Source organism: Boleophthalmus pectinirostris, unplaced genomic scaffold (assembly GCF_026225935.1).
Source record: "Boleophthalmus pectinirostris isolate CB_2022bp ecotype Guang Dong unplaced genomic scaffold, ASM2622593v1 HiC_scaffold_10, whole genome shotgun sequence".
In the NCBI taxonomy this organism is placed as follows: domain Eukaryota; kingdom Metazoa; phylum Chordata; class Actinopteri; order Gobiiformes; family Gobiidae; genus Boleophthalmus; species Boleophthalmus pectinirostris.
The window spans coordinates 36,362,013-36,382,511 of NW_026570971.1; the positions used below are offsets into that span (position 1 = coordinate 36,362,013).

The 20,499-nt window shown below is 38.5% G+C and overlaps 1 protein-coding gene across 1 annotated transcript; it reads right to left on the reverse strand.

Moving 5' to 3' along the window:
- Window positions 1–259: 259 nt before the first annotated feature.
- Window positions 260–17,701, reverse strand: mbip (MAP3K12 binding inhibitory protein 1). Its single transcript, XM_020920545.2, has 10 exons — window positions 17,642–17,701; window positions 14,174–14,386; window positions 13,402–13,518; window positions 12,568–12,741; window positions 11,918–12,014; window positions 11,501–11,566; window positions 10,935–11,093; window positions 8,926–9,023; window positions 3,710–3,748; window positions 260–1,028 (listed from the first exon to the last, which is right to left on the reverse strand). Exons 1-10 carry the CDS (start codon window positions 17,699–17,701, stop codon window positions 921–923), a joined length of 1,131 nt encoding a protein of 376 aa, XP_020776204.1. The 3' UTR covers window positions 260–920.
- Window positions 17,702–20,499: the final 2,798 nt, after the last annotated feature.

Consider the following 20,499-nt stretch of genomic DNA (forward strand, 5'->3'; position numbering starts at 1 on the left):
CATTAGCTCAAGAGCAACCGCTCACCCCGCAGTTCTGGAACTAAACCTCTCATTCATTCAATACTTGCAGTTAAATTAACAAATGAATGACTGTCCACCAGAAATGTTACACAATGCGCCTTTCTGTATTGCACATCATTTTAAAAACAATGAGAAAGCTATAATAACGAAAGGAGCTGGACGATAATGCCTACTTTTTGTATTATTATCCTGTAAAAACAAAATAAAATGTGTGAAATAAGTGATCCAAGACAAAGCATTCAAAAGAAATCATATTTATTTACAAATCCAAGTAGGAATCAACTAATGTTTGAGTTACACAGAAAATTAAAGGTTTAAAGGGCCCATATGACACTATTTTCTGATTCATGTTCTAATGTAGTTTCCTCCTCAAAAACACAACTGGACTTGTGTTTTGTTTCATTCACACATGTTCTACTCACAAACCTGCACATTTAGGCTGAGTTCTTCTCTCAAACTGGAAAAAAACAACAACTCTGTTCCACCTTGTGATGTCATGTGGTAATACAGGAAGTGCTCCACTGTGTTTTTGAATTCCATACACCTTCACTAGAATCATTTGGATCATTTCAGCTCTGGCACTGCCAATCTCTGAATCGCCAATTACTGAACTAAACCTAAAACGAGCCATTCACTTGAGAACTACCACTTCATGACATCACAATGTGGAACAGATCACTTTGAGCTTCGGAGAAGTAGACAGACTAATAATAAAGAGTTACTCAAACGTGTGAATGAAACAAAATACAACAACAGGTGTGTTTTTGAGGAGGAAACAACATTAGAACATGACTTAAAGCTCACAAGAGTCCATTTTGTGTGATACAGGAGCTGTAATAGACAAAAGGAGCCTCACATCTTCACTCTTCGCAGTAGTTTTGCTTTAGTTCCACAGTCTCTCAGAGAGCACAGTCTGAGCCGTATCCAGGCCCAAAGTCACTCACTTTCTTCAGCAGCGCCGCCTTCACGGCACTGATCTTCTCATCCAGCTCCGTCAGACTGCAGGACTGAGAGGAACCCAAACCAAAAACACACTGTCAGCAACTGAAACTTAGACTTAGATAAACTTTACTGATCCACAAGGGAAATGACTTGGACACAGTAGCTCACATATCACAATATAATAAAATAACAAAGAGTAAAACATATTAAAAAAAAAAGGTAATAACAAATTCTAAATAAGGAACAAAAAAGATAGCAAGAGACTAGTGTCAAATAAGGCAGTGTTATATAAATGCATATGCACAAGTCCTAATGAAAGAGAAAATGAGATTGAAAACATGGGCCACTGCTAATGAATTTATATAGATGTATGTGTAGATATAGACATCATCTAGATATATCTTTTTTTTTTTTGCTATTTTGATCAACATTTGGTTGGTTTGGACATATGTAAAACTGGCTTTTATGCGCTTTTAACCATGTCATCTGGTTTAGTACTAGTTTATGTCCTGGTGTAGTCCTGGGTCTGCGCCCGCACTGCTTTATGGCATGGTTTAGTCTGGGTTTAGACCTGGTTTAGACCGGGTTTAGTCTCAGTTCTTATTTAGACCTGGCTTAGACCTGAACCCCGAAGGGCCGAAACGCATTGGCGTAATTTTAACTTGATCTGCCTTGTGGTACTAAAGGCTTTTAATTATTTTGTACTTTTTGAATGCCTCAGTTTTTTTCCTCGTCTGGTCCCTACACTGAAGAGCACCAAAAGGACAATTCAGCACATTTTTGTATATCCAAGCAGCACTCCTGCATCCCAAAGCTTTGCTGGCTTAGACCTGGCTTAGTGTTTATGTCATTGTTTAGTCCTAGTGTAGGCCTGGTTGTGACCTGATTTAGTCCTGGTTTAGACTTGGATTATGTCCTGGTTTAGTCCTGGTTTGTACTGGTTTAGTCTCAATACTTGTTTAGAACTAATTTATGTCATTGTGTAGTCCCGGTTTCGACCTGATTTAGTCTGGGTTTACATCTAGGTCAGTACTGGTTTATGTCCTGGTGTAGTCCTGGGTTTGCTTTGGGACTGAGAGTGTTTGTAATAGAGTGTTATAGGGTAAGTGTTTGTGGATGAACAAAATAACTGCGATTAACAATAACATCAGGACAATTATGCTAATATCAGTTGCTGACAGTTTAAAAATGTTATGGATATGAATAATGGTAATTTGAATATTACAGGTTAGAAAAGAACAGGTTCCAAATTTAAACAACTGTTATAGTCTTGTACTTTTGTTAAGCCTAGTTGTTTGCCCTAGGTGGTGTATAACTACTGCTATGCTGTAACTGATGTGCTGCTATATTTTATTATTGTACTATTAGAATTCACTAAACAATGCCCCAGAAAACAGGGACTAGATTACAGGTGAGGGATGCAGAGATGATTTCCGTTCATGTACAAGATATTCTAGTTCTATCTATATGTCTAATCAATTAACTAAACAGGGCAAGGACTTATTGATAGGGATATACTGACTCACGACTCATCACCCTGATCAGAGAAGCAAGACGCTCCTGTGAGGGGAGTGAGATGAATCCGGGGGATCCTTGTCACAATCGGATAAGATTGTGCAACGTGCCAAGAGGCCTGGATCACCTGAGCACCAACGAAGAGGCATTAAGTCTAAACGACGGTCGCCTCCCACTATAGTTTGCGTATGAAAATCATTGTATAGGTGTAAATATTCAGTCTCTGCATGGGAATGTCAGCACAGACTCCGTGTACAACTATGACTTTGGAATCAGTAAATTATCTGGTCTTTATTTCTGTTTCAAGTGTAATTTTTTTTTTTTTAAATCTAAGCAGAAACTAACGAACACGCGAGGAAAAGCTTGTTCTCCTCAACATTTTGTTGATGAAAGTAAAAACAGTGATCTAGAAGAAAACATCATGGAAAAGTATGTAAAAAGTATGTATGCACATTCTGGTGATTTATGGAGATTTTCTAATTTGGCGATTACCATGATTACAGTATATAAAATGTCCCACAAATGATCATTCTCATCGTCCCATCTCTAGTAAAAGATATCAGAGCTCCTGCACCCACATGACTAAATCTGACGGGGCGCCATGTTGGCAGTGGTGACTCTTATCTGGCACCTGCCTTAATTCTGATATGTCTGGACGTCTGGTTTACTTTTCACTGTCTTATAACAAAAAAGCTCCTTGGAGATGTTTGCGAAAAATTAAATTTTTTATAAAGCCCTGTACATATAACGTTTACTGATACTGACAATTTAAATTATGTGAAATTGATTAAAAAAAGTGATGAATGTTAGCTGCAAGCCCATTTAGCTGCAGAAATCCACATCTCCCGTCATTCTCAAGCTTTGTAAATCCTGTAAAAGGCTCAGGCGTTCTTCTATCTTTGTAATGTATTCTTGCCAGTGTGCAACAATAATCCACAATCTCTAAACTCCAATAAAGTTTGTTCTTTGAGGACCACGCCATTAGTTTCTATGAGAGTTCTCAGCCGTGACCACTGGCAGAGTGGGATTTGGAGGTGCACGCTGGGACTGCGTGACAACTGGAGCAGCTCTATTGGATTGCAGCCCTACTACGCTTTAGACCTGCTTCAATGCAGTTTTCATTAAATTAACACATCAATTTCAAGTGGACAAGCATTTAAAACCAGGTGTCACTCTCACATGTTCTGGTCCAATTTAATCATAATAAAAACGTAATATAGATCGTACCCACCTGTGGCTGTGTGAGCTTGGGCCGCTTGTGCAGGTGACTCTATAAGAAAGAGCAGAGAAGACCTTAAGCATTCGCACAGTGTGGACTCAGCCTCTCAAGGGCAGTCAAAAGAACTTTATCAAACCCGAAGAACCAATAATCCCACTGGAATGCCATAAAAACACTTAGAAATGAATAGGCCCATAAAAGCAGGCCTTAAGAAACTGAAAATAATGCGACATGTTCTGCAGGTGGAATGTTGTAATGATAAGATCGATTAGCTCAGAAAAAGGGTTTGGACCTTGGATAGTCCCAGTTTGGTCGTGCATTTGGAGCTGGTTCTATCTTTATTTTATTCCTTTATTTTGAGAAAAAAAAAAGAAAAAAAAGAAATACATGTACTTATAGTTAATCAATTTTGCGATACAACTGGTGTAAAGTAAAGACATATTGACAAATTTGAGGACGACGAAAAGCAAGTTGGTGGATAATTCCGATTCCCATGAACTTCAGTCACTTAAGGGGCCCATATTATGGCATTTTCTGATTTCTCTTGTCATGTTTTATCACCACAAACAGACCTGCAGTCATGTTTTGTTTGATTCGCACATGTTTAACACACAAATCCTGCAGAGTTCTTTTGTCAAACTGAAAACACTGCTCCACCTTGTGATGTCATGTGGTAATAATACATGACATAATAATACATGCTCCACTGTGTTTTTAAACTCTAGACACCTTCAATAATTCCAAATCCACTTTATTTCTACAGCACATTTTACAAACAAAGCAATTTCCAAAGTGCTGCTCAGAGGTGAAGGTGATAAAATGAAGACAACAAAAAGGTAAATTGCTAAAAATACGATCAAACCAGTCCTAAAACAATAAAGCCATAATAATCTTATGTATTTATTGCTATTTTATATAGCTAAATACGTAAAACGCAGCAGAGGACCACACGACACACGCCATCTGTCAGTTTAACACTGACTCACAGGAGCTGTAGTAACACCATCATCTTCCCTTGGCACACCATTGACACCATTATCTACCGTATTTAAGGCACACTTAAAATCCTTACATTTTCTCAAAAATTGACAGAGAGCCTTATAATCCGGTGCGTCTTATGTATTAATTCTGTTTGCACTTACTGACCTCAAACCAATTTCATGTGGTAAATGGCGCTCAAAAATCTGTCAAAATGTACAACTTTGGTTCACAGCTACCGACTTTGGCATTACAGCTACCATAGTCAGGAGCCTCACGAAGTAAAGGGCGAAGTATAGTTCTGTGTCAACTCAACGCACACTGCTGCTGTTGCCTTGTTGCAGAAAGAATACATATGACACTGAGTTGTGTCCTTTAGTCTGACAGAAGCTGACTACATCAACGCACAAGGAGCGAGCTGTTTTTTCAGTGCTTATAGTTTATGCAAATATGCCATGTGGTTTTAAGTTTAGTTTTTTGTAAAACATAAAGAAATGTGCACAAAGCTGTATTAAACACATTATTACTCAATGTATATTTGAGTCCTACTCACAGGAAATAAAATACAAACTTAAATTTTCCACACACATTCACATTCATAATCCACATTCACCAAGACAGGGAGGCAACGCCGGGCGAATTACACCACGATCTGCTGATGGATCATGGACGCCTGGAAAAGGGATCAGTCCTTATAATTCTGTGCACCTCATGTATGAAAATAGATGAGAGAATTCAACATTACTGATATTACGCCTTATAGTCTGAAAAATATGGTAAATTATGACATATTGCTGTCTAACCGGTGCCTACTGGTCTTCACAGTCTCACCACACTAGATTTATAAACCACTAGATTTATAAACCTCCTCCTTTGGAAGTTTAGTCAAGGGGCTTGAAAACTCAAAGATCATACTCTGTTCACTTTTGAAATCAGACTATGTTGACTTTTCAAGGGCCTGTATTATTGATGATAAATAAACTTCTCCTGCTTAAGACATCCAGTTGGTCTCCAGCCTTTTACTTCCACTCTTTCTTGGACACACTGAAAACTTCTACAACTCTCGCTTCATGACATCACAAGGTGGAGAGGAGCATTTTGAGTTTTGGAGATGTAGACAGACTAATAAAGCGTTACTCAAACATGTATGAATGAAACAAAACACAACTCCAGATCTGTTTTAGAGAAGGAAACAGCATTAGAATGTGCCTTAAAGCTCACAAGCATTCATTTAGTGTAATACAGGACCTTTAAAATCACATTCTGACCTGTATCACACCCACGTTTCAGTCAAGTATTTACCATTTTACCCAAAGATTTACCCTTTAAAACTCCTTGTCACTTTGAGAATTGTGATCCTAACTGTGCTGTGCTCTCGTACCACAACAAAACTACACTAGAATTTCTGATACAAAAAAAAAAAAAAAAGCGATAAAAAGGCGACTGGTGAAAAAAAAGTGGCACTCCGAATATAAAAGACCCCATCAGTTTATTCAAAGACACTCCACTTCCTCTGCTCAAAAATGTGCCAAGTCAAAAGCGTGTGGAGAGCTGCATGCTGGGTAAAAGAGAGAGAGAGCGAGGGAGAGGCATGTATAACTCAAGCACCCTCAGTCTCATCTGTAAACACGCGCTGGACCCTCTCTGATCCAAATTATCCTTGTGTGTGCAGTGCGTGAGAGTAGCATCTGACGGAGCTGCTACTACAGAGAAAGAGGGGGCGGAATATCGTCATGGAGATTAAAAACAAGAGGTGTGATGTCAGAGGAAGGTGACCCAAACATGGCAGGATAACAACATGAGAAGTGGGCAAATTAAACAGATTAAACAGATAATATGATTAAAGGGCCCACACTAGGGTATTTTCTGATCTATGTTATGCTGTAATGTCGTTTCCTCATCACAAACACACCTGGAGTTGTGTTTTGTTTCATTCACACATGTTTAACACACATACCTGCACATTTAGGCTGAGCTCTGAAATCAAACTGAAAACACTCTGTTCCAACTTGTGATGTCATGTGGTTTTTACACTCCACACACCTTCACTAGAATCATTTGGATAATCTCAGCACTGGAATTGCCGATCTCTAGTGAACTAAAGGTAAAAGCAGCTGTTCACTTGAAAACTATCGCTTCATGACATCACAAGGTGGAACAGAGCATTTAGATCTTTGGAGATATAGACAGACCAATAATAAAGTGTTACTCAAACATGTGAATGAAAGTCCAGGTCTGTTTTTGAGGAGGGAACAACATTAGAACATGATTCACTCACTCACAAGAGAATTTCCAACTTCCAAATTTCACTTCACATTTGTCAGTTAATTCTCAACTACCAATAAAGAAATGTTTTAACACATTTTTAACATAACATTGTCTGAAACTCATTATCGAGATACTCCAGAACTGTCAAAATGCCCCACCTCTAGACGCAACATTCTGTTTAAACATGAATCAATTTAAATGTACTTGCTTGCTTGTCTCCATGGAGACATTACAGCTTTGCCTAGAATCTTCTATCGTCCAACATTAAACAAACAAACTAAACAAAAAAACTCAAGATATTAAAATACAGGTGTTTTTATAGCTATAAAAATACCTTGAAAACATGTATTTTTACTGAAGCAAGCTCACCTCTCCACAGATGGTATTTAAAGCTGCACTGTGTAACTTTTCTGGTGGAGGGTCCACCAAATAGTTTTCTCCATTGGAGATGTTATTGTTTTTGTCTAGAATGTTTCACAGTATGGCATTACACCTTTCAATCTTCATGAAGACCGAACCAGACCAAGTTATAGGTCAGATCTGTGGAGAGGCGCCCTTGCTCACAGTCACAATGTCTGTTTTTCTAGAGATTTCTGAGCTGTAAAAGCACCTGTAACTGAATAGTAGCATATATGGGATTGTGAAGGACGATTTTCTATATGGTTGCATAAGTTACATTATTTTCAATTCCAATTAAAATTTTCATTGTTTTTTGTTGTTTCGGTTTTGTCTCTTTGAACTGTGTGAAGCATCTTTCAGTGTCAAGAAAAGTGCTATACAAGTCTTTGGTCTTCTACCGTCTTCTACCGTCTTCTACCGTCTTCTTATTTCATTTCATTTGTATTAAGACTTTGGCCATTGCTTAATCTCACTTTGCCTTTCAGAATCTGTTGTCAAGTGTAGCAAAGAAGTCAATCTACAAACATATGTATAGAGCTAACGTACGTTTAACCAACTCTGTAAATACTTAAGGCTAATTACATTAACGCTAATGTAGCACAGCTGCTTGTGGTGGTTGAACCGACTGTCACCTGCTTTTGACATTTGAATGGCACAAAAACTGGACGCTAATCCTGCAAACGTAAACAAAGAAAGAGGCCCTGATTTTTACCCTGATCTTTAAGTACGCACTAAAACAAGGAGTTCATTATGCATTTATTGTTACCTGGCTCAGATTAATACTGCAATCTGTGTCCAGCAAACAGTGGCATTACCTTAGATCAGACATCCCTATTTACCCAGGACAGTCCCAGTTTTGAGCCCTGTGTCCCTAGTTGTTATGCTAGTTGTTGTTATCTTATTGTGGAGACAAGCAGGTGGCGGACCCTCCACTCCAAATGTTACGCTGTGCACCTTTAATAACTTAAATAATAAACATAAAAAGTTGAGGAGTTATGAAGGATTATTGTTTTGTTTTTTGTTTGTATCACATTTACAGACCAAATGTGATGACTGCCCACTCAACCTGTACTCTATCCTGGCAACTTTGGTTCTAAGGTGGGTACGTCTTGCTCAAGGACACAACAGCACAATGCATTTGCTGTGAGTGGAAATCAACTGTTAAGCCTTTAGTTAGTGGGTGGACAACACTAACAGAATCACAGCAATTTCAAATTGAGTTGGATAGCTGCAAATTTTAAGTAACCACCCTCATTTTTAACCATTTTAACACTATCAACCTCTGAGACAGCAAAGTCAGCTTCCTCTTGCTACTTTTATCTCCTCCAATCTTTCCAAATTATCAAAAACTATGCTCAAAATAAGGTCATCACCTTCGGCTTTCGCTATTTTTATCTTCCAGCCAAAAAACACTCCCCAATTACTTGACTTTGTTCCTAAGATAAGAGGAAATAATTTCATTTAAGTGCTCCAATAATTCTTAACAAACCATAATCTGACATTTTCCCCAAAAGGTACTTGTGGCCAGTGGAGCCGTGTTGTTAATTAAGATGGCTGCCTTTTCAGAGCAGCCTCTCTCTCACCGTGGTCTGGAAGTACTCCGGAGACAGGCCCTCCAGCTCCAGAATGCGGTCCTCTAGTTTCTTTATCCGCTGGTAAACACTAAGAGGTACCGGGCCGGCTGTGGGCAGGGACAGGGGCAGGGGCAGGGACGGGGGCAGGGACAGAAAGGGAGCAAAAATACTGTTTATTAGGGCAGTACATATTTTGTGGAGGCTAACAAAACTGAATATCCTACTTTTTCCTCTTAAAATGCCTTGACAAGACTTAATCCAAAGAACTAAGATTTAAAAGTGCTTAGAACAGTAATTTCTTCATGTAGTCTGCACTAAATCAAAGCAAAGGATCATGGTCTATGTAGTTCCCTCTGTTTTTTAGCTGTTGCTGCACCATAACTATTAATTTAAGCAAACAGACTTGAAAGTTGACATATTATGATATGTGAGACGTGATGATGCATCACATCATCAAATTTCAATTACTGTTACATCTCTAGAGTAAACTAAACAGATTCTTTAAATAGGTGGACTGGCTAAAGCTCTCAAACGTATTAATGGTAAATGGCAAATACTTACACATTCACACACACACACACGCACTCATACACCAATGTACACAGAGACTGTGGGCGAGTCAGGTTAAATTCTAATTTAATTTTGACTTAATCTGGTGGGATAATAACTATTGTAAATATAAATGATAATATTACACCAATCAAGATGACACTTTTTTTTTTTAACCTTTTCTTCACAAAAAATACAAGTTCCAAAAATTACAGAAAGTAGAGAGTTTTAGGGAGTCCTACACTGAGAATTCTGTCCAAATTACATATAAGACTTTGAAGATTATTTTAACAAAACACAGGCATTTTCTTGTACTTTTATTTGTCAAATAAAAATGTCTGTGTACAGTGGTAGTTAGGAGCTAGTTTTTCTTTCATTCATTTCTTAATATTTGTACTGCAAAAGTGCTCCAATCCCGAATACAATGGCAGCATTAGTGGATTCCATTTCTATTCACTTTACAACCAATGACACATCACCTGCTCCACCATATCCAAGGTCTAAAATACTTACTGATAAATTGTTCATAAAATCATGTTGTAATAGCCGTTACATTTCAGAGCACTTCTTTTATAATGCAATGGCAATTAATCTAATGAAGCAAATGAATAGGCCACAGCACTGAGCCTGGAGAGTAAGTGGAGCAGGTTTGGAACTGACCTTAGTCCTGTCACAAATGTTGAAGCTACTATTCAAATGTACTTTATACCGCAGACACAACAACAATCCAAGTAAACTATTTTTAGACTTGACAAGATTATTAAAGGGCCCATGTTACGCTTTTTCTGATCTCTGTTCTAGTGTTGTTTGTGCGTTTTGTTTCATTCACACCTGTTTAAACACACAAACCCAGAAGATTTAGGCATTAGGAGTTTTTCTCTCAAATAGAAAATACTCTGTTCCACCTTATGATGTCATGTGGTAATACAGGAAGTGCTCCACTGTGTTTTTAAACTCCATACACCTTCACTAGAATCACTAGAATCATTTAGATTGTCATTTCAAATCTGGAATCTCTTCTGAACTAAAGGTAAAAGGAGCTGTTAACTTGAAAACTACCATTAAATGATATCACAAGGTGGAAGAGAGCATTCTGAGCTTTGGAGATGTAGACAGACTAATAAAGCAGGATTATTCCAACAGGTGTGAATGAAACAAATCTCAGTTCCAGGTATCTAGCGTTATAACTGGGCTTTAAGCTCACAAGAGTCAATTTTGTGTAACATAGAACCTTTAAAAAACTTGACCTGTCACAAATAAATAGCAGATTGAAGCAATAATTAGCCATAAGAATTATTTATTCAACCCTCTACAGCTCAGATCTTACCGTATTACAACAAAAAGAACAGCATTCTCCCCATTATTGCGAAAAATGGACATGTGATGAATACTGAGCTCTAAAATATATTGTCCCAACTTTCATATTGATGGAGAAGTCGATAGTGATCATGGTGACAGGCCTGACTGACCTGAAGGCAGTTTGAGATGCTCCTCGATGTTTTGCAGTCGTTCTTCTATGGCAGCATTTCCACAGTCCTGAGGCAGAGCTGGGGCCTGAGTCTGCTGCAGGTCTGTGGGACTCGAGCCCATCAGAGTCTGTGGCCCATAACTGTTCACCACACGAGTCACTGAAGACAGAAGTGTAAGGTCAGCAGGAGGTCGCTTTTACATGAATCACAGACAACGATGAACAGGAAACTAATGAACTACACAAGTAAATACCGATGGATTGTTGAAGCATATAGAAAAAAGTTGCATAGCCTTTACATAAGACTACATAAGAAGCAGTGGATGGGACTCTGGCCTAAAGTAACCTTTTATTGAGAACAACAAACAGACTGGCCCAAACACTGCATTAGACAATAATAAATATCCCTTTAAATCTGCATATCTTAAGCCTCGTAATCAGACGTGGTATTACTGGCCTGTGATTGGTCATAATTATGTCTAATTTAAAAAATGATGAAACACAATTGTGAAAACAAGTCTGCCTAAAATGTCACATTGACATTTTCAGCAAACATGTGTTTCTTACCTTTGACGTGGCTTTTAAATCCTGGATACGGCGTGAACACAGCGTCAGTTCTGGCGCAGCTGTTTTCTAAAGAGGAGACATTTGAAATGTAATCAGACCGATGCAAAAGCCTAATTAAATGCATTTAGGAAAAATGTATACATGTCACTTGTGAGGGCTGCCATTAGCGTGCCCTGATTTCTATTACTGGCTGTGTTAAGAGCTGGGATTCAAAGGCCTGTGAGCGCGCCTGTTTTTCTGGACGGAGCCGGTGGTGCTTTGAGGCCCAGAGTGTTAGCTCCTTCAGCCCACTCCTGCAGCAGTTCAGCCTGACCTCTCGCCTGTGGAAATCAGCTCTCTCCCAAACATTGGCAATCTGAGCTGCGCGCCCCCCTGCCCTGCCCCTCCTCCCCCCTCATCCCTCCGCACCATTCTCACCCTGATTGCAGTCGATCACGTTGCAAAACTCTCGTACATTGTTTTCATTGATCTCCATCTGCTTGCGCTCCATAAATGCAGATATTCTCCGCTCGATCTGGGGATTACAAAGAACAGACAGCAGGCATAATAAGATGTAATGCTCTGATGGCCTGCTGATAGGTGTCAAGAATGCATTCATGCGTTTTGGGCCACTTCATCATAATGGCCAGGGACAAACACCACAAAGCAATTTACATTAAACGCCACGACACACACAGTCACAGCAGCACTTTTACAGGTGGCCAAAAAAAGTTGAATTGCAAGCTGTCATCACGTGGGACAAATATGAATACTGTTTGCTTGGCTACCAAAATAAATGCACAACAGAATAGGGCCTCTTGTCCTTCATCCACATGCAATCTCAGAGTAATGAGCATCCACTTCATCATGCATCAAGGGCCTGGCTCTCTCTCAAAGCCCTCCACCGATGCTCCGCTCGGCCCATCTCACAACCAGAGCACTGCTTATATTCTATGCCCAACTTGGCTTATCAGATCCCAGTCTCCTCATGTGCACATCCTCTGCTGCAATTACTAGCCATTATTCATTGGCTTGACATAAAGTAAAGTGGGGTTTTTCAGAACAGCTGACGGGCAGACGACACCCACCTCCGACTTCCCGGCTCGGATCTGGACCATGACATCATCGCTTTGGCTCTCTGTGGCGACGGAGAGGGGAGGATCCGAGCAAGAGGAAATCTGCGGTTTAAGTGGGAGTGATGTAATGCTGTTTTCAGAGGCTTTGTCCGAGTCCAGCACTGACTTCAGGCTCTTGGACACAGCCTACAAAGTGAAAACAAGTATAGAAGAATGTTTATAAGAGAATGAAGGTAACACTGACATTTTTAACCAATAACATGTCACTTACAGATGTTTGAAGATGAATCAATAATAATGATTCAACCACTTGTTCTTCAAGCAAGCATTATTTTAAAGATAATGATGTCATTTCATTTTCATTTCATTTTTGCAGGGAATCACCTTACCCCACTTCTTGCATAAAAGGAAATTGTAAAATTGTGCCTTATTTGACACTAGTCTCTTGCTTTTTTTGCTTCTTATTTTGGATGTGTTATTACACTTCATATTTTTGCTCTTTGTTATTATATTTATTGTGATGTGTGAGCTGTGTTAATCAGCTCAACTCAAAATAATGTAAGGTTTTTTTTTTTTTTCCCTCATTATTGTACATGTAATACAGATATATGTACTTCCACTGGAAGTAGTTTTTTGACTATTGAGATTTTAGTTTTTGAGGGTAAAACAATGTATATAATGTTGAAGCAAAATGCAGCAGAATTGTCAGTTATCACGTCAAATCTGTTTGCATATCATTTAATAGTAACATATTAAGAACACATTACATTATGTTTATAAAATGAGCAAAAGTACTGAATAAAAATACATTTATAAAATTCATAAATTGTGATGCGCTGCTGTTACCTGCAGTTTTGAGATGTGCTGCTGTAAACAGCTGTAAACATGAGCAGCTGAAGAGGACTGAAGATCCACTGCATTTGACTGGACATTAATTTTCAAAGCAGTGTCTCCAAATTTGAGCTAAAACAAAAATAAAATGCATTCAGTAACAATCACTGTGGAATACAATTCAGCACATGGCATGTATTTATGAGGTACAAAACATAAAAATATATATATATACATTTTATGATAATTATATTCACATTAGTATAATAACATTGCTCCGCCTACAGTAAATTGTCTCTTTTAGTGTAGGATAGAAGGTTTCAAAACTAAATACACATGATTTGGTAATCACGTTATTAAGGTAAAGGGTAGTTTGATTATTTAAAAATTTCAGAGAAACTGCTTTTTAAAGTCATACTGACTTAGGTTAGGTTGCTTTATTCGTACCCGTAGGTAAATTTACTTTTTTACTTTATTCTGTACAAATCATAGACTGCACACAAAACCTGTTTACAAAAAAGATGAGGCATGTCAACTACTGTATTGTTAGTTATATATATATTAAAAAAAAAGTGTTACTACTTCATAGGACATACAATCAAATATTTAATAAGCATCTCAGTCAGTAAAATGCCAGAACCCCGTTCATGTTTAAACGCCTACTATTTAACACTAAATGAATGGGGTGAATGCTAAAAACATTAGCATGTACAGTTAGCAGATGATCAAAATCTTCCACAAACAGCGTAATACTCGGTTCCACGTGGATTAAACGACATTGACAAACCTCTTTCCCAAATTCCGCTAACTCTCTCAACATCTCAGCCACGCAGTCTCTGAATCCGGACATTTTTCTGCTCTGGTTCGGAGCTGCAGCGTCTCCGCTCAGCTTCAGCACATCCGCTATAGCACTTCCGTATAAACCAAATCCGGAGCGCTGATTGGGTCTCCCGTGACCTACGTCACTGCGTAAGGTTAGAAGAAACGCGCACTTCTCAAACTTGAGAACAAAACAAACTTTGTTCAGAAATGTATCAGCAAGTAATACATGACAGTTTCACACTTGAAGACACGTCACATTTAACTCATTATTTTATTTCAACGATTAAAAATATAATAATCTAAAAGAATCCATGAAGCTAATTAGCAAAAGCACAAATTACTATAATTTACAAACATGTTCAAGAAAGAAAATGTAAAAACTAAAGTAGAGTACACTTAATAAACAAATCAAGCGTCATATTATTTGAATTAGGTTTTAATATCATTTCTAAAAAAAAAATAATAAAAAAAAATTATAAAAACAAAAAACCTCTATCATAAGATTTACTTATTATCTGAATGTGTTTCAGGCAACATACATTTAGTCACAAGATACTCTGCAATTTTGGAAAAATATTTCAATAAAAGTTTTATTTAAAGAGTCTATTATTGTGTACATGACACAACCAGATAACCTCGTGCTAATTCCTGTTCTGGCTTCTTGGTCAAGTACAAATACCACACAAACTGCCTGTCAGCTGAACTTGGCTGTCACTGATTAGTAGCTGGTCAATGAGGGGTCAGTCCTTCATAAGAGCATTGTCCCGGAGCCAATAGTGGACCCTGGACCCTGGTTTTGGGATGGGAACCTGCCACAAAGAGGTATTTTTCTGAGCTGAGTGCCTGTGGGAAAATGCGCCTCTCCTATTCAACATTTCTTTTCTTTATAATGACGAACACAGGGACAATCAAGGCACGCGGAACAGCAGCGGCTCCACTCAAATCTCAATAATGTGCTCTCCAAAGGGTTAATCATTTTAGGAAGACAAGCCCTTTGGATGTGAATTCATTTCTGGGGAGATATTTTCCGCTCTGAAACGGGAAGGGGACTGTAACACTTGACATGGCTGACACGCTGAGCTGCTGCTAATGTTCCCACACAGCAAGAGATCGCCATCGAGAGAAAAGGAAAAACTGCTCATTTATTTCAGCCTAACTGTATGGAGAGATTTGGTTTTAACTGGTTTGATGGAATCGCAAGATAACATTATACACGGCAATGCTGTGTTAAATGAACTGATATGTTGTTGTACAAAATATAATAACAACAATGTTTATTCTATATAGAAATCATTGTGTTTCAGTCCAAATGAAAACTAGAATAATTTTAGATTGAGATTAAAGGCACATTGTGTACATTTTCTGGTGGAGGCTCCGTCAAATGCTGTTCTCTACAGAAGTGTTATTGCTTTGTCTGGAATGTTCCACAGTATGGCATTAAACCTTTTCATGGAAACCAAACCAGACCAAGTTACAGATCAGATTTGTGGAGAGGCAACCCCGCTTCCAATCAGAATGCCTATTTTTCTAGGTAATTTTGAGCTGTAAAACCACCTGTAACTGAATAAATGTAAAGTAGAGCTGTTTACTGTCACACTGTGGAACATTCCAGGCAGAGAAATGACATCTCCATAGAAACAAGCAGGTGACAGACCCCCAACTGAAAAGTTACACACTGCAACTTTAGGATTAATCACAACAAATACATTTTTTTGTGATACCTGACAACTGTTATTAACTAGAGAGTGTCATGAGAGCAGAGGTTTTATGACTCACACAAAGCAGCAGTTGAATCATAATCTCACCGGAAATGTGTCAGAATTTGTGTTTTTCATGAAAAAAAAAAAAAAAGAATTGTCTGTAAATATACTCCACCAGGACGTCCCTTTGGCTTGAACTGGAGATATTTTGTTTTTCATATTTGCGAGCCTTTTGCAATGTAAAGAACTACTGGCTACTGGATTCAATTTGATTTGTCTTAAATGCTAAAATGCTAGGTTAATTATTTAGCAAAATATTCATTAGTTTCAGCACTACTGGACACACACACACACACACACACACACACACACACACACACACACTGAGTCTTGAACTCAAGTAAATTTGATCCACAAGGGAAATGATTTGGACACATGTAGCTCAAACATCACAATATATAATAATTACAAAAAATATATATATAAATGGTAATAATAAGTTCTAAATAAGTAGCAATGCACAAATCAAAATAAAATAGAAAAATAAATAATAAAAAAAAAATCGATCTCACAAAATAATCTCACAAATATATATATATATATATATATATATATATATATATATATATATATATATATATATATATATATACCTTTTTAGATTGAAAAGTAGCCTGGAAATGTCTGTTAGCTTGGAAACCTTTCGGTCTTTAGTTCTGGTTTATGGTTCATATCTATGACAAAAAACATGCTGAACATTCAATGTATTTTTCTGTCTGGACAAATGAAAATGTCTTGAATGTTGAACACAAAAACCTGTGTAATTTCAACAAGTGTCAACTACTGAAGAGTCAAATATTTTCATTTTGTGAATTGGAGCGCCTCTCCACAGATCTAAACTGTAATGTAGTGTAAAGCTGTAACCTGCTCTTCTCCCTTGCATAGATTTAGGTTTAGGTTTAATCTATACTGTGGAACATTCTAGACAAAGCAGTAAAGTTTCCATGATAACGGATAACGGACCCTCCTCTACAAATGTTATACAGTGCACCTTTAAACATTCAAATATTATAAATGTATTTGCTGGATTCAAAATGTTTGCCAAAGTAAAAACTGTCAAACTAAATTTAAGTTACATGATATAATCTGAGCGGGCTAGTGTGTATACGTTGTACTTGTGAATCTCCTCTCCTACCTCCCTTCTCTCTCCCTTCTCCCCCCCTTAATCACAACAAATACATTTTTTTTAGATAAGCGCGAACTGTTATTAAATAGAGAGTGTCACGTGCTGAGAGCAGAGGTTTTATGATTCAGACAAAGCAGCAGTTGAATCGGAATCACACCGGAAATGTGTCAAAATGTGTGTTTTTCATGCAAAACTTCTTCCATCTGTAAATATACGTCCCTTTGCTTAGAATGGGGACATTTTGTTTTTCATATTTGCATGTCTTTTACAATGTAAACAACTACTGGATTCAGTTTGAGTTGCTTCATGTAAGTTTTACTTGTGAATCTCCTCTCCTCCTCTCTTACTCTATCTCTCTCCTCCTTCCCTCCCCCGCCTTCTCCCCTCTGTTCTCCCTCCTCTTCACTCCCTCCCTCCCTCCTCCCTCCTCCCTTGGGTCTCATGCTCCGTCTCTATCCTCTGCTGCAGTGGTGGAGCAGATCCTGGTCTGTTCGGCAGGTGGCTGATGGGGAGAGGAGAGAGGCACAAACAAGGCCACTCCACTCACCGCCTCCAGCTCAGCCTCCCCCCTCCCCTCTGCACCACCCCCTGCATCCTTCCCCTGCATCCTTCCCCTGCATCCTTCCCCTGCACCACCCCCTGCACCACCCCAGCACAGCGCACACCAAAACCGAGTGGATAAAAATACCTCTGACACTACAGCTGTCCTGGGGCAGACTGACAAAGATGTGGCTTCTGTAGTCTCCATTCACACTTACGACACAAACGAGGAAGACATCTGGAAACATGCCATGACAACTTCCTTTGGGCTCTGTTCTACAAAAAATTTGAAAATGTCCCGGTTTTCTTCATCTTCATGTCATTGTAGTGTTCTGTTATGTTCGGCGAATCAACAATTCTAACCATCCTTCAGTTTTCATCATTTCCCCACTGACACACAACTCTGAGTGCACTGTCGGGAACTACATCTTCCTGGTTTGTGACGTAAGCATCAATAGAGACTTTTCTGTGCCTACCTGCTACAACCTTTCCCACAGAGACATTTCTGTGTGTTGCCCATGGCCTGTATAAAGAAGTATGACATCACCTTAGAACAATGATCAAATCTTAAGTTGAACCCAAGATGGCGTCATATTGTTTTCAGTGGTCTGTGCTCATTGGCACATGGGCCCAAAAATAATTTTACCTTCTGCATTTACTTCCACAGTATGGGCGAGCTCTTCCCGTGTGACCACAGATATTGAGCAAATATTGGGGTCTGTGTCTAGTGTTAATATCCTTGTAACAACACTGTCTCACACAGCTTCTTCCTCAAACTGCTGTGTTGTAGTTTTTGCACTTTAGCCACATACTACTGTCTCAACTTGCAAAAACAAGACACGATACATGAAATTGTAGCATAATGAAGCTCCTAAAGTTGCAGTACCTGGAGCTGCCACTAGAGGGGGAGGGGCTTATCCCATTTTTATAAAAAATCCACGGATGTCACCCACAGCATTCGGCTCTAGTCAAATGAAGCTGATCGAGGCAAGCAGTTTAAAGAGTGAATTTGGAGCCAGGTCCATATTAATAATAGGAACTGATTTATGGACAAAACAAAATCCACCAGTATCATGTAGAGTGAGTTAATATGAGCATTTCAAGCCAGAGGCAATGGAGCTCCAAGTGCCCCCATGCTCACTTCCTGTTTGGAATGTGGCAGCTAGCGGGTTAGCTCTGTCCATTTATATAAACACAGTAACACCTGAGTTGTCTCCAGAGGGTTAGCTCCTCCATGCAGTCCCTTTCCAGCGCTCTGTCAGAAATGAAAAAGTTACTTGGACGAGTGACGAAACAGAATCTAACTTTTGTCCCTTTGTCAGAATTTAACTTTCTTCCGCACTATTTATTTTATTTTTTTTAGTACACAGGTATTTTTTGTAAACCAGAGGTCACACAGCAGAATTCCTGTAAGATGTCCAGTGTGCTGTGTCTTCCAGAGTTCAAATGGGGATGATTGACAAGCAGAGTAACCAATCAGAGAAAATGAATCTAAATAAAGGTGTACTGTGTAACTTTTCTAATGGAGATCTGCCACCTGCCTTTTTTACATGGAAATAATGGACTACTGATTAAAAATTCCACAGTTGCATGGTGCATACATATACTACTTAAAGGTGCACTGTGCAGCCTTTCTGGTGGAGGGTCCATTACCTGCTCGCCTCCATGGAGATGTTATTGCTTTGACTGGAATATTCCAAGGTATGACTTTAAACATTTCTGCCTAGCATTTGTTCATTCCAGGTGTTTCTGTTGCTCAAAAATACAATCATTCCTTCTGTGAACAGGGGAGCCTCACCACAGATCTGACCTGTAATGTAGTGTACTGCTGTAACCTGCTTGTCTCCCTCGTAATAGATTTAATTTTAGGTTCCCTCTATACTGGACAACATTCTAAACAAAGCAATAACATTTCAATTTCTATTTATTTATTTGATTTGATTTACACAAACAGGTTCTGGACACTCCACTAGAAATGTTACACAGTGAACTTTAAACATCCAAATACTAATAAATGGGTTTGCTGGGTTCAAAATGTGTGCAAAAGCAAAACCGTAAAAACAAACAAACAAAAAAATCTAATTATATTATAATATGTTTCCTTTTTGATTTTATATAATTAAGGATTTAGGACTTAGGACTTAGACTTAGACACATCACAATGTATTATAATAACATGATATATGAAGAATAACATGAAGAAAATGAAAATTATAAATGGTAATAATAAATTCTAAACAAGTAGCAAATATAGCAAGTAAGTAAGTAAAATGAGGCGTGTGTGTGTGTGTGTGTGTGCACGCGTAAACAAGTAAAATAAAAAATAGAAATATAGTAATATAAATAGAGTATACAGGAGTGCAGAGGTGATGTAATGATTGACCGGACATAAGGTCATCTGTTACATAAAGGTTATATTGGAGTTCTTTCCTGGATACTGCATATGGTCTTATCACAGCTCTGGACTAGTGCAGAGTTAATGTAGAGGTAGAGGTGCGTTGGATTAGTCCGTGAGGGTGGGCCGGCCGGTCGGGGCACTCGTACCAGTGAAGAGCATTAATGATATGGACAAAGGATCCTTGTAATGTTATTAACTGGCTTTTTAGCAGCACACACGTAGCTCAGGCCACATTTCTAATCAGTAAGAGCCAGATGCACTTGAACTCTTCCATCACAGGCGCTTAATCAGGCTAATGTAAGTCCACTCAAGTGAGTCGGGCTTATTTGATCAAACTACAGTGTTTAGTGTGATTTTGAATGGAAAAGAGCCGAGGAGATGTGTTTGCTTTGGTCACTCTGGTCCACTGTCCAACCCAAGACATAATCAGGGCTCTGGGTCAAGATTTACACTATGATACAATAAAA

What these genes read in the sequence shown, in the direction of transcription:
- mbip (XM_020920545.2), bottom strand. Translation starts at nt 17,701, where the DNA reads ATGCAGGGGAAGGATGCAGGGGGTGGTGCAGAGGGGAGGGGGGAGGCT. An exon ending in GGGAGGCTGAGCTGGAGGCG is followed by an intron (nt 14,387 to 17,641) that starts GTGAGTGGAGTG and finishes TTTGTTCTCAAG; the next exon opens with TTTGAGAAGTGCGCGTTTCT. An exon ending in CCAAGCTCACACAGCCACAG is followed by an intron (nt 1,029 to 3,709) that starts GTGGGTACGATC and finishes GGTTCCTCTCAG; the next exon opens with TCCTGCAGTCTGACGGAGCT.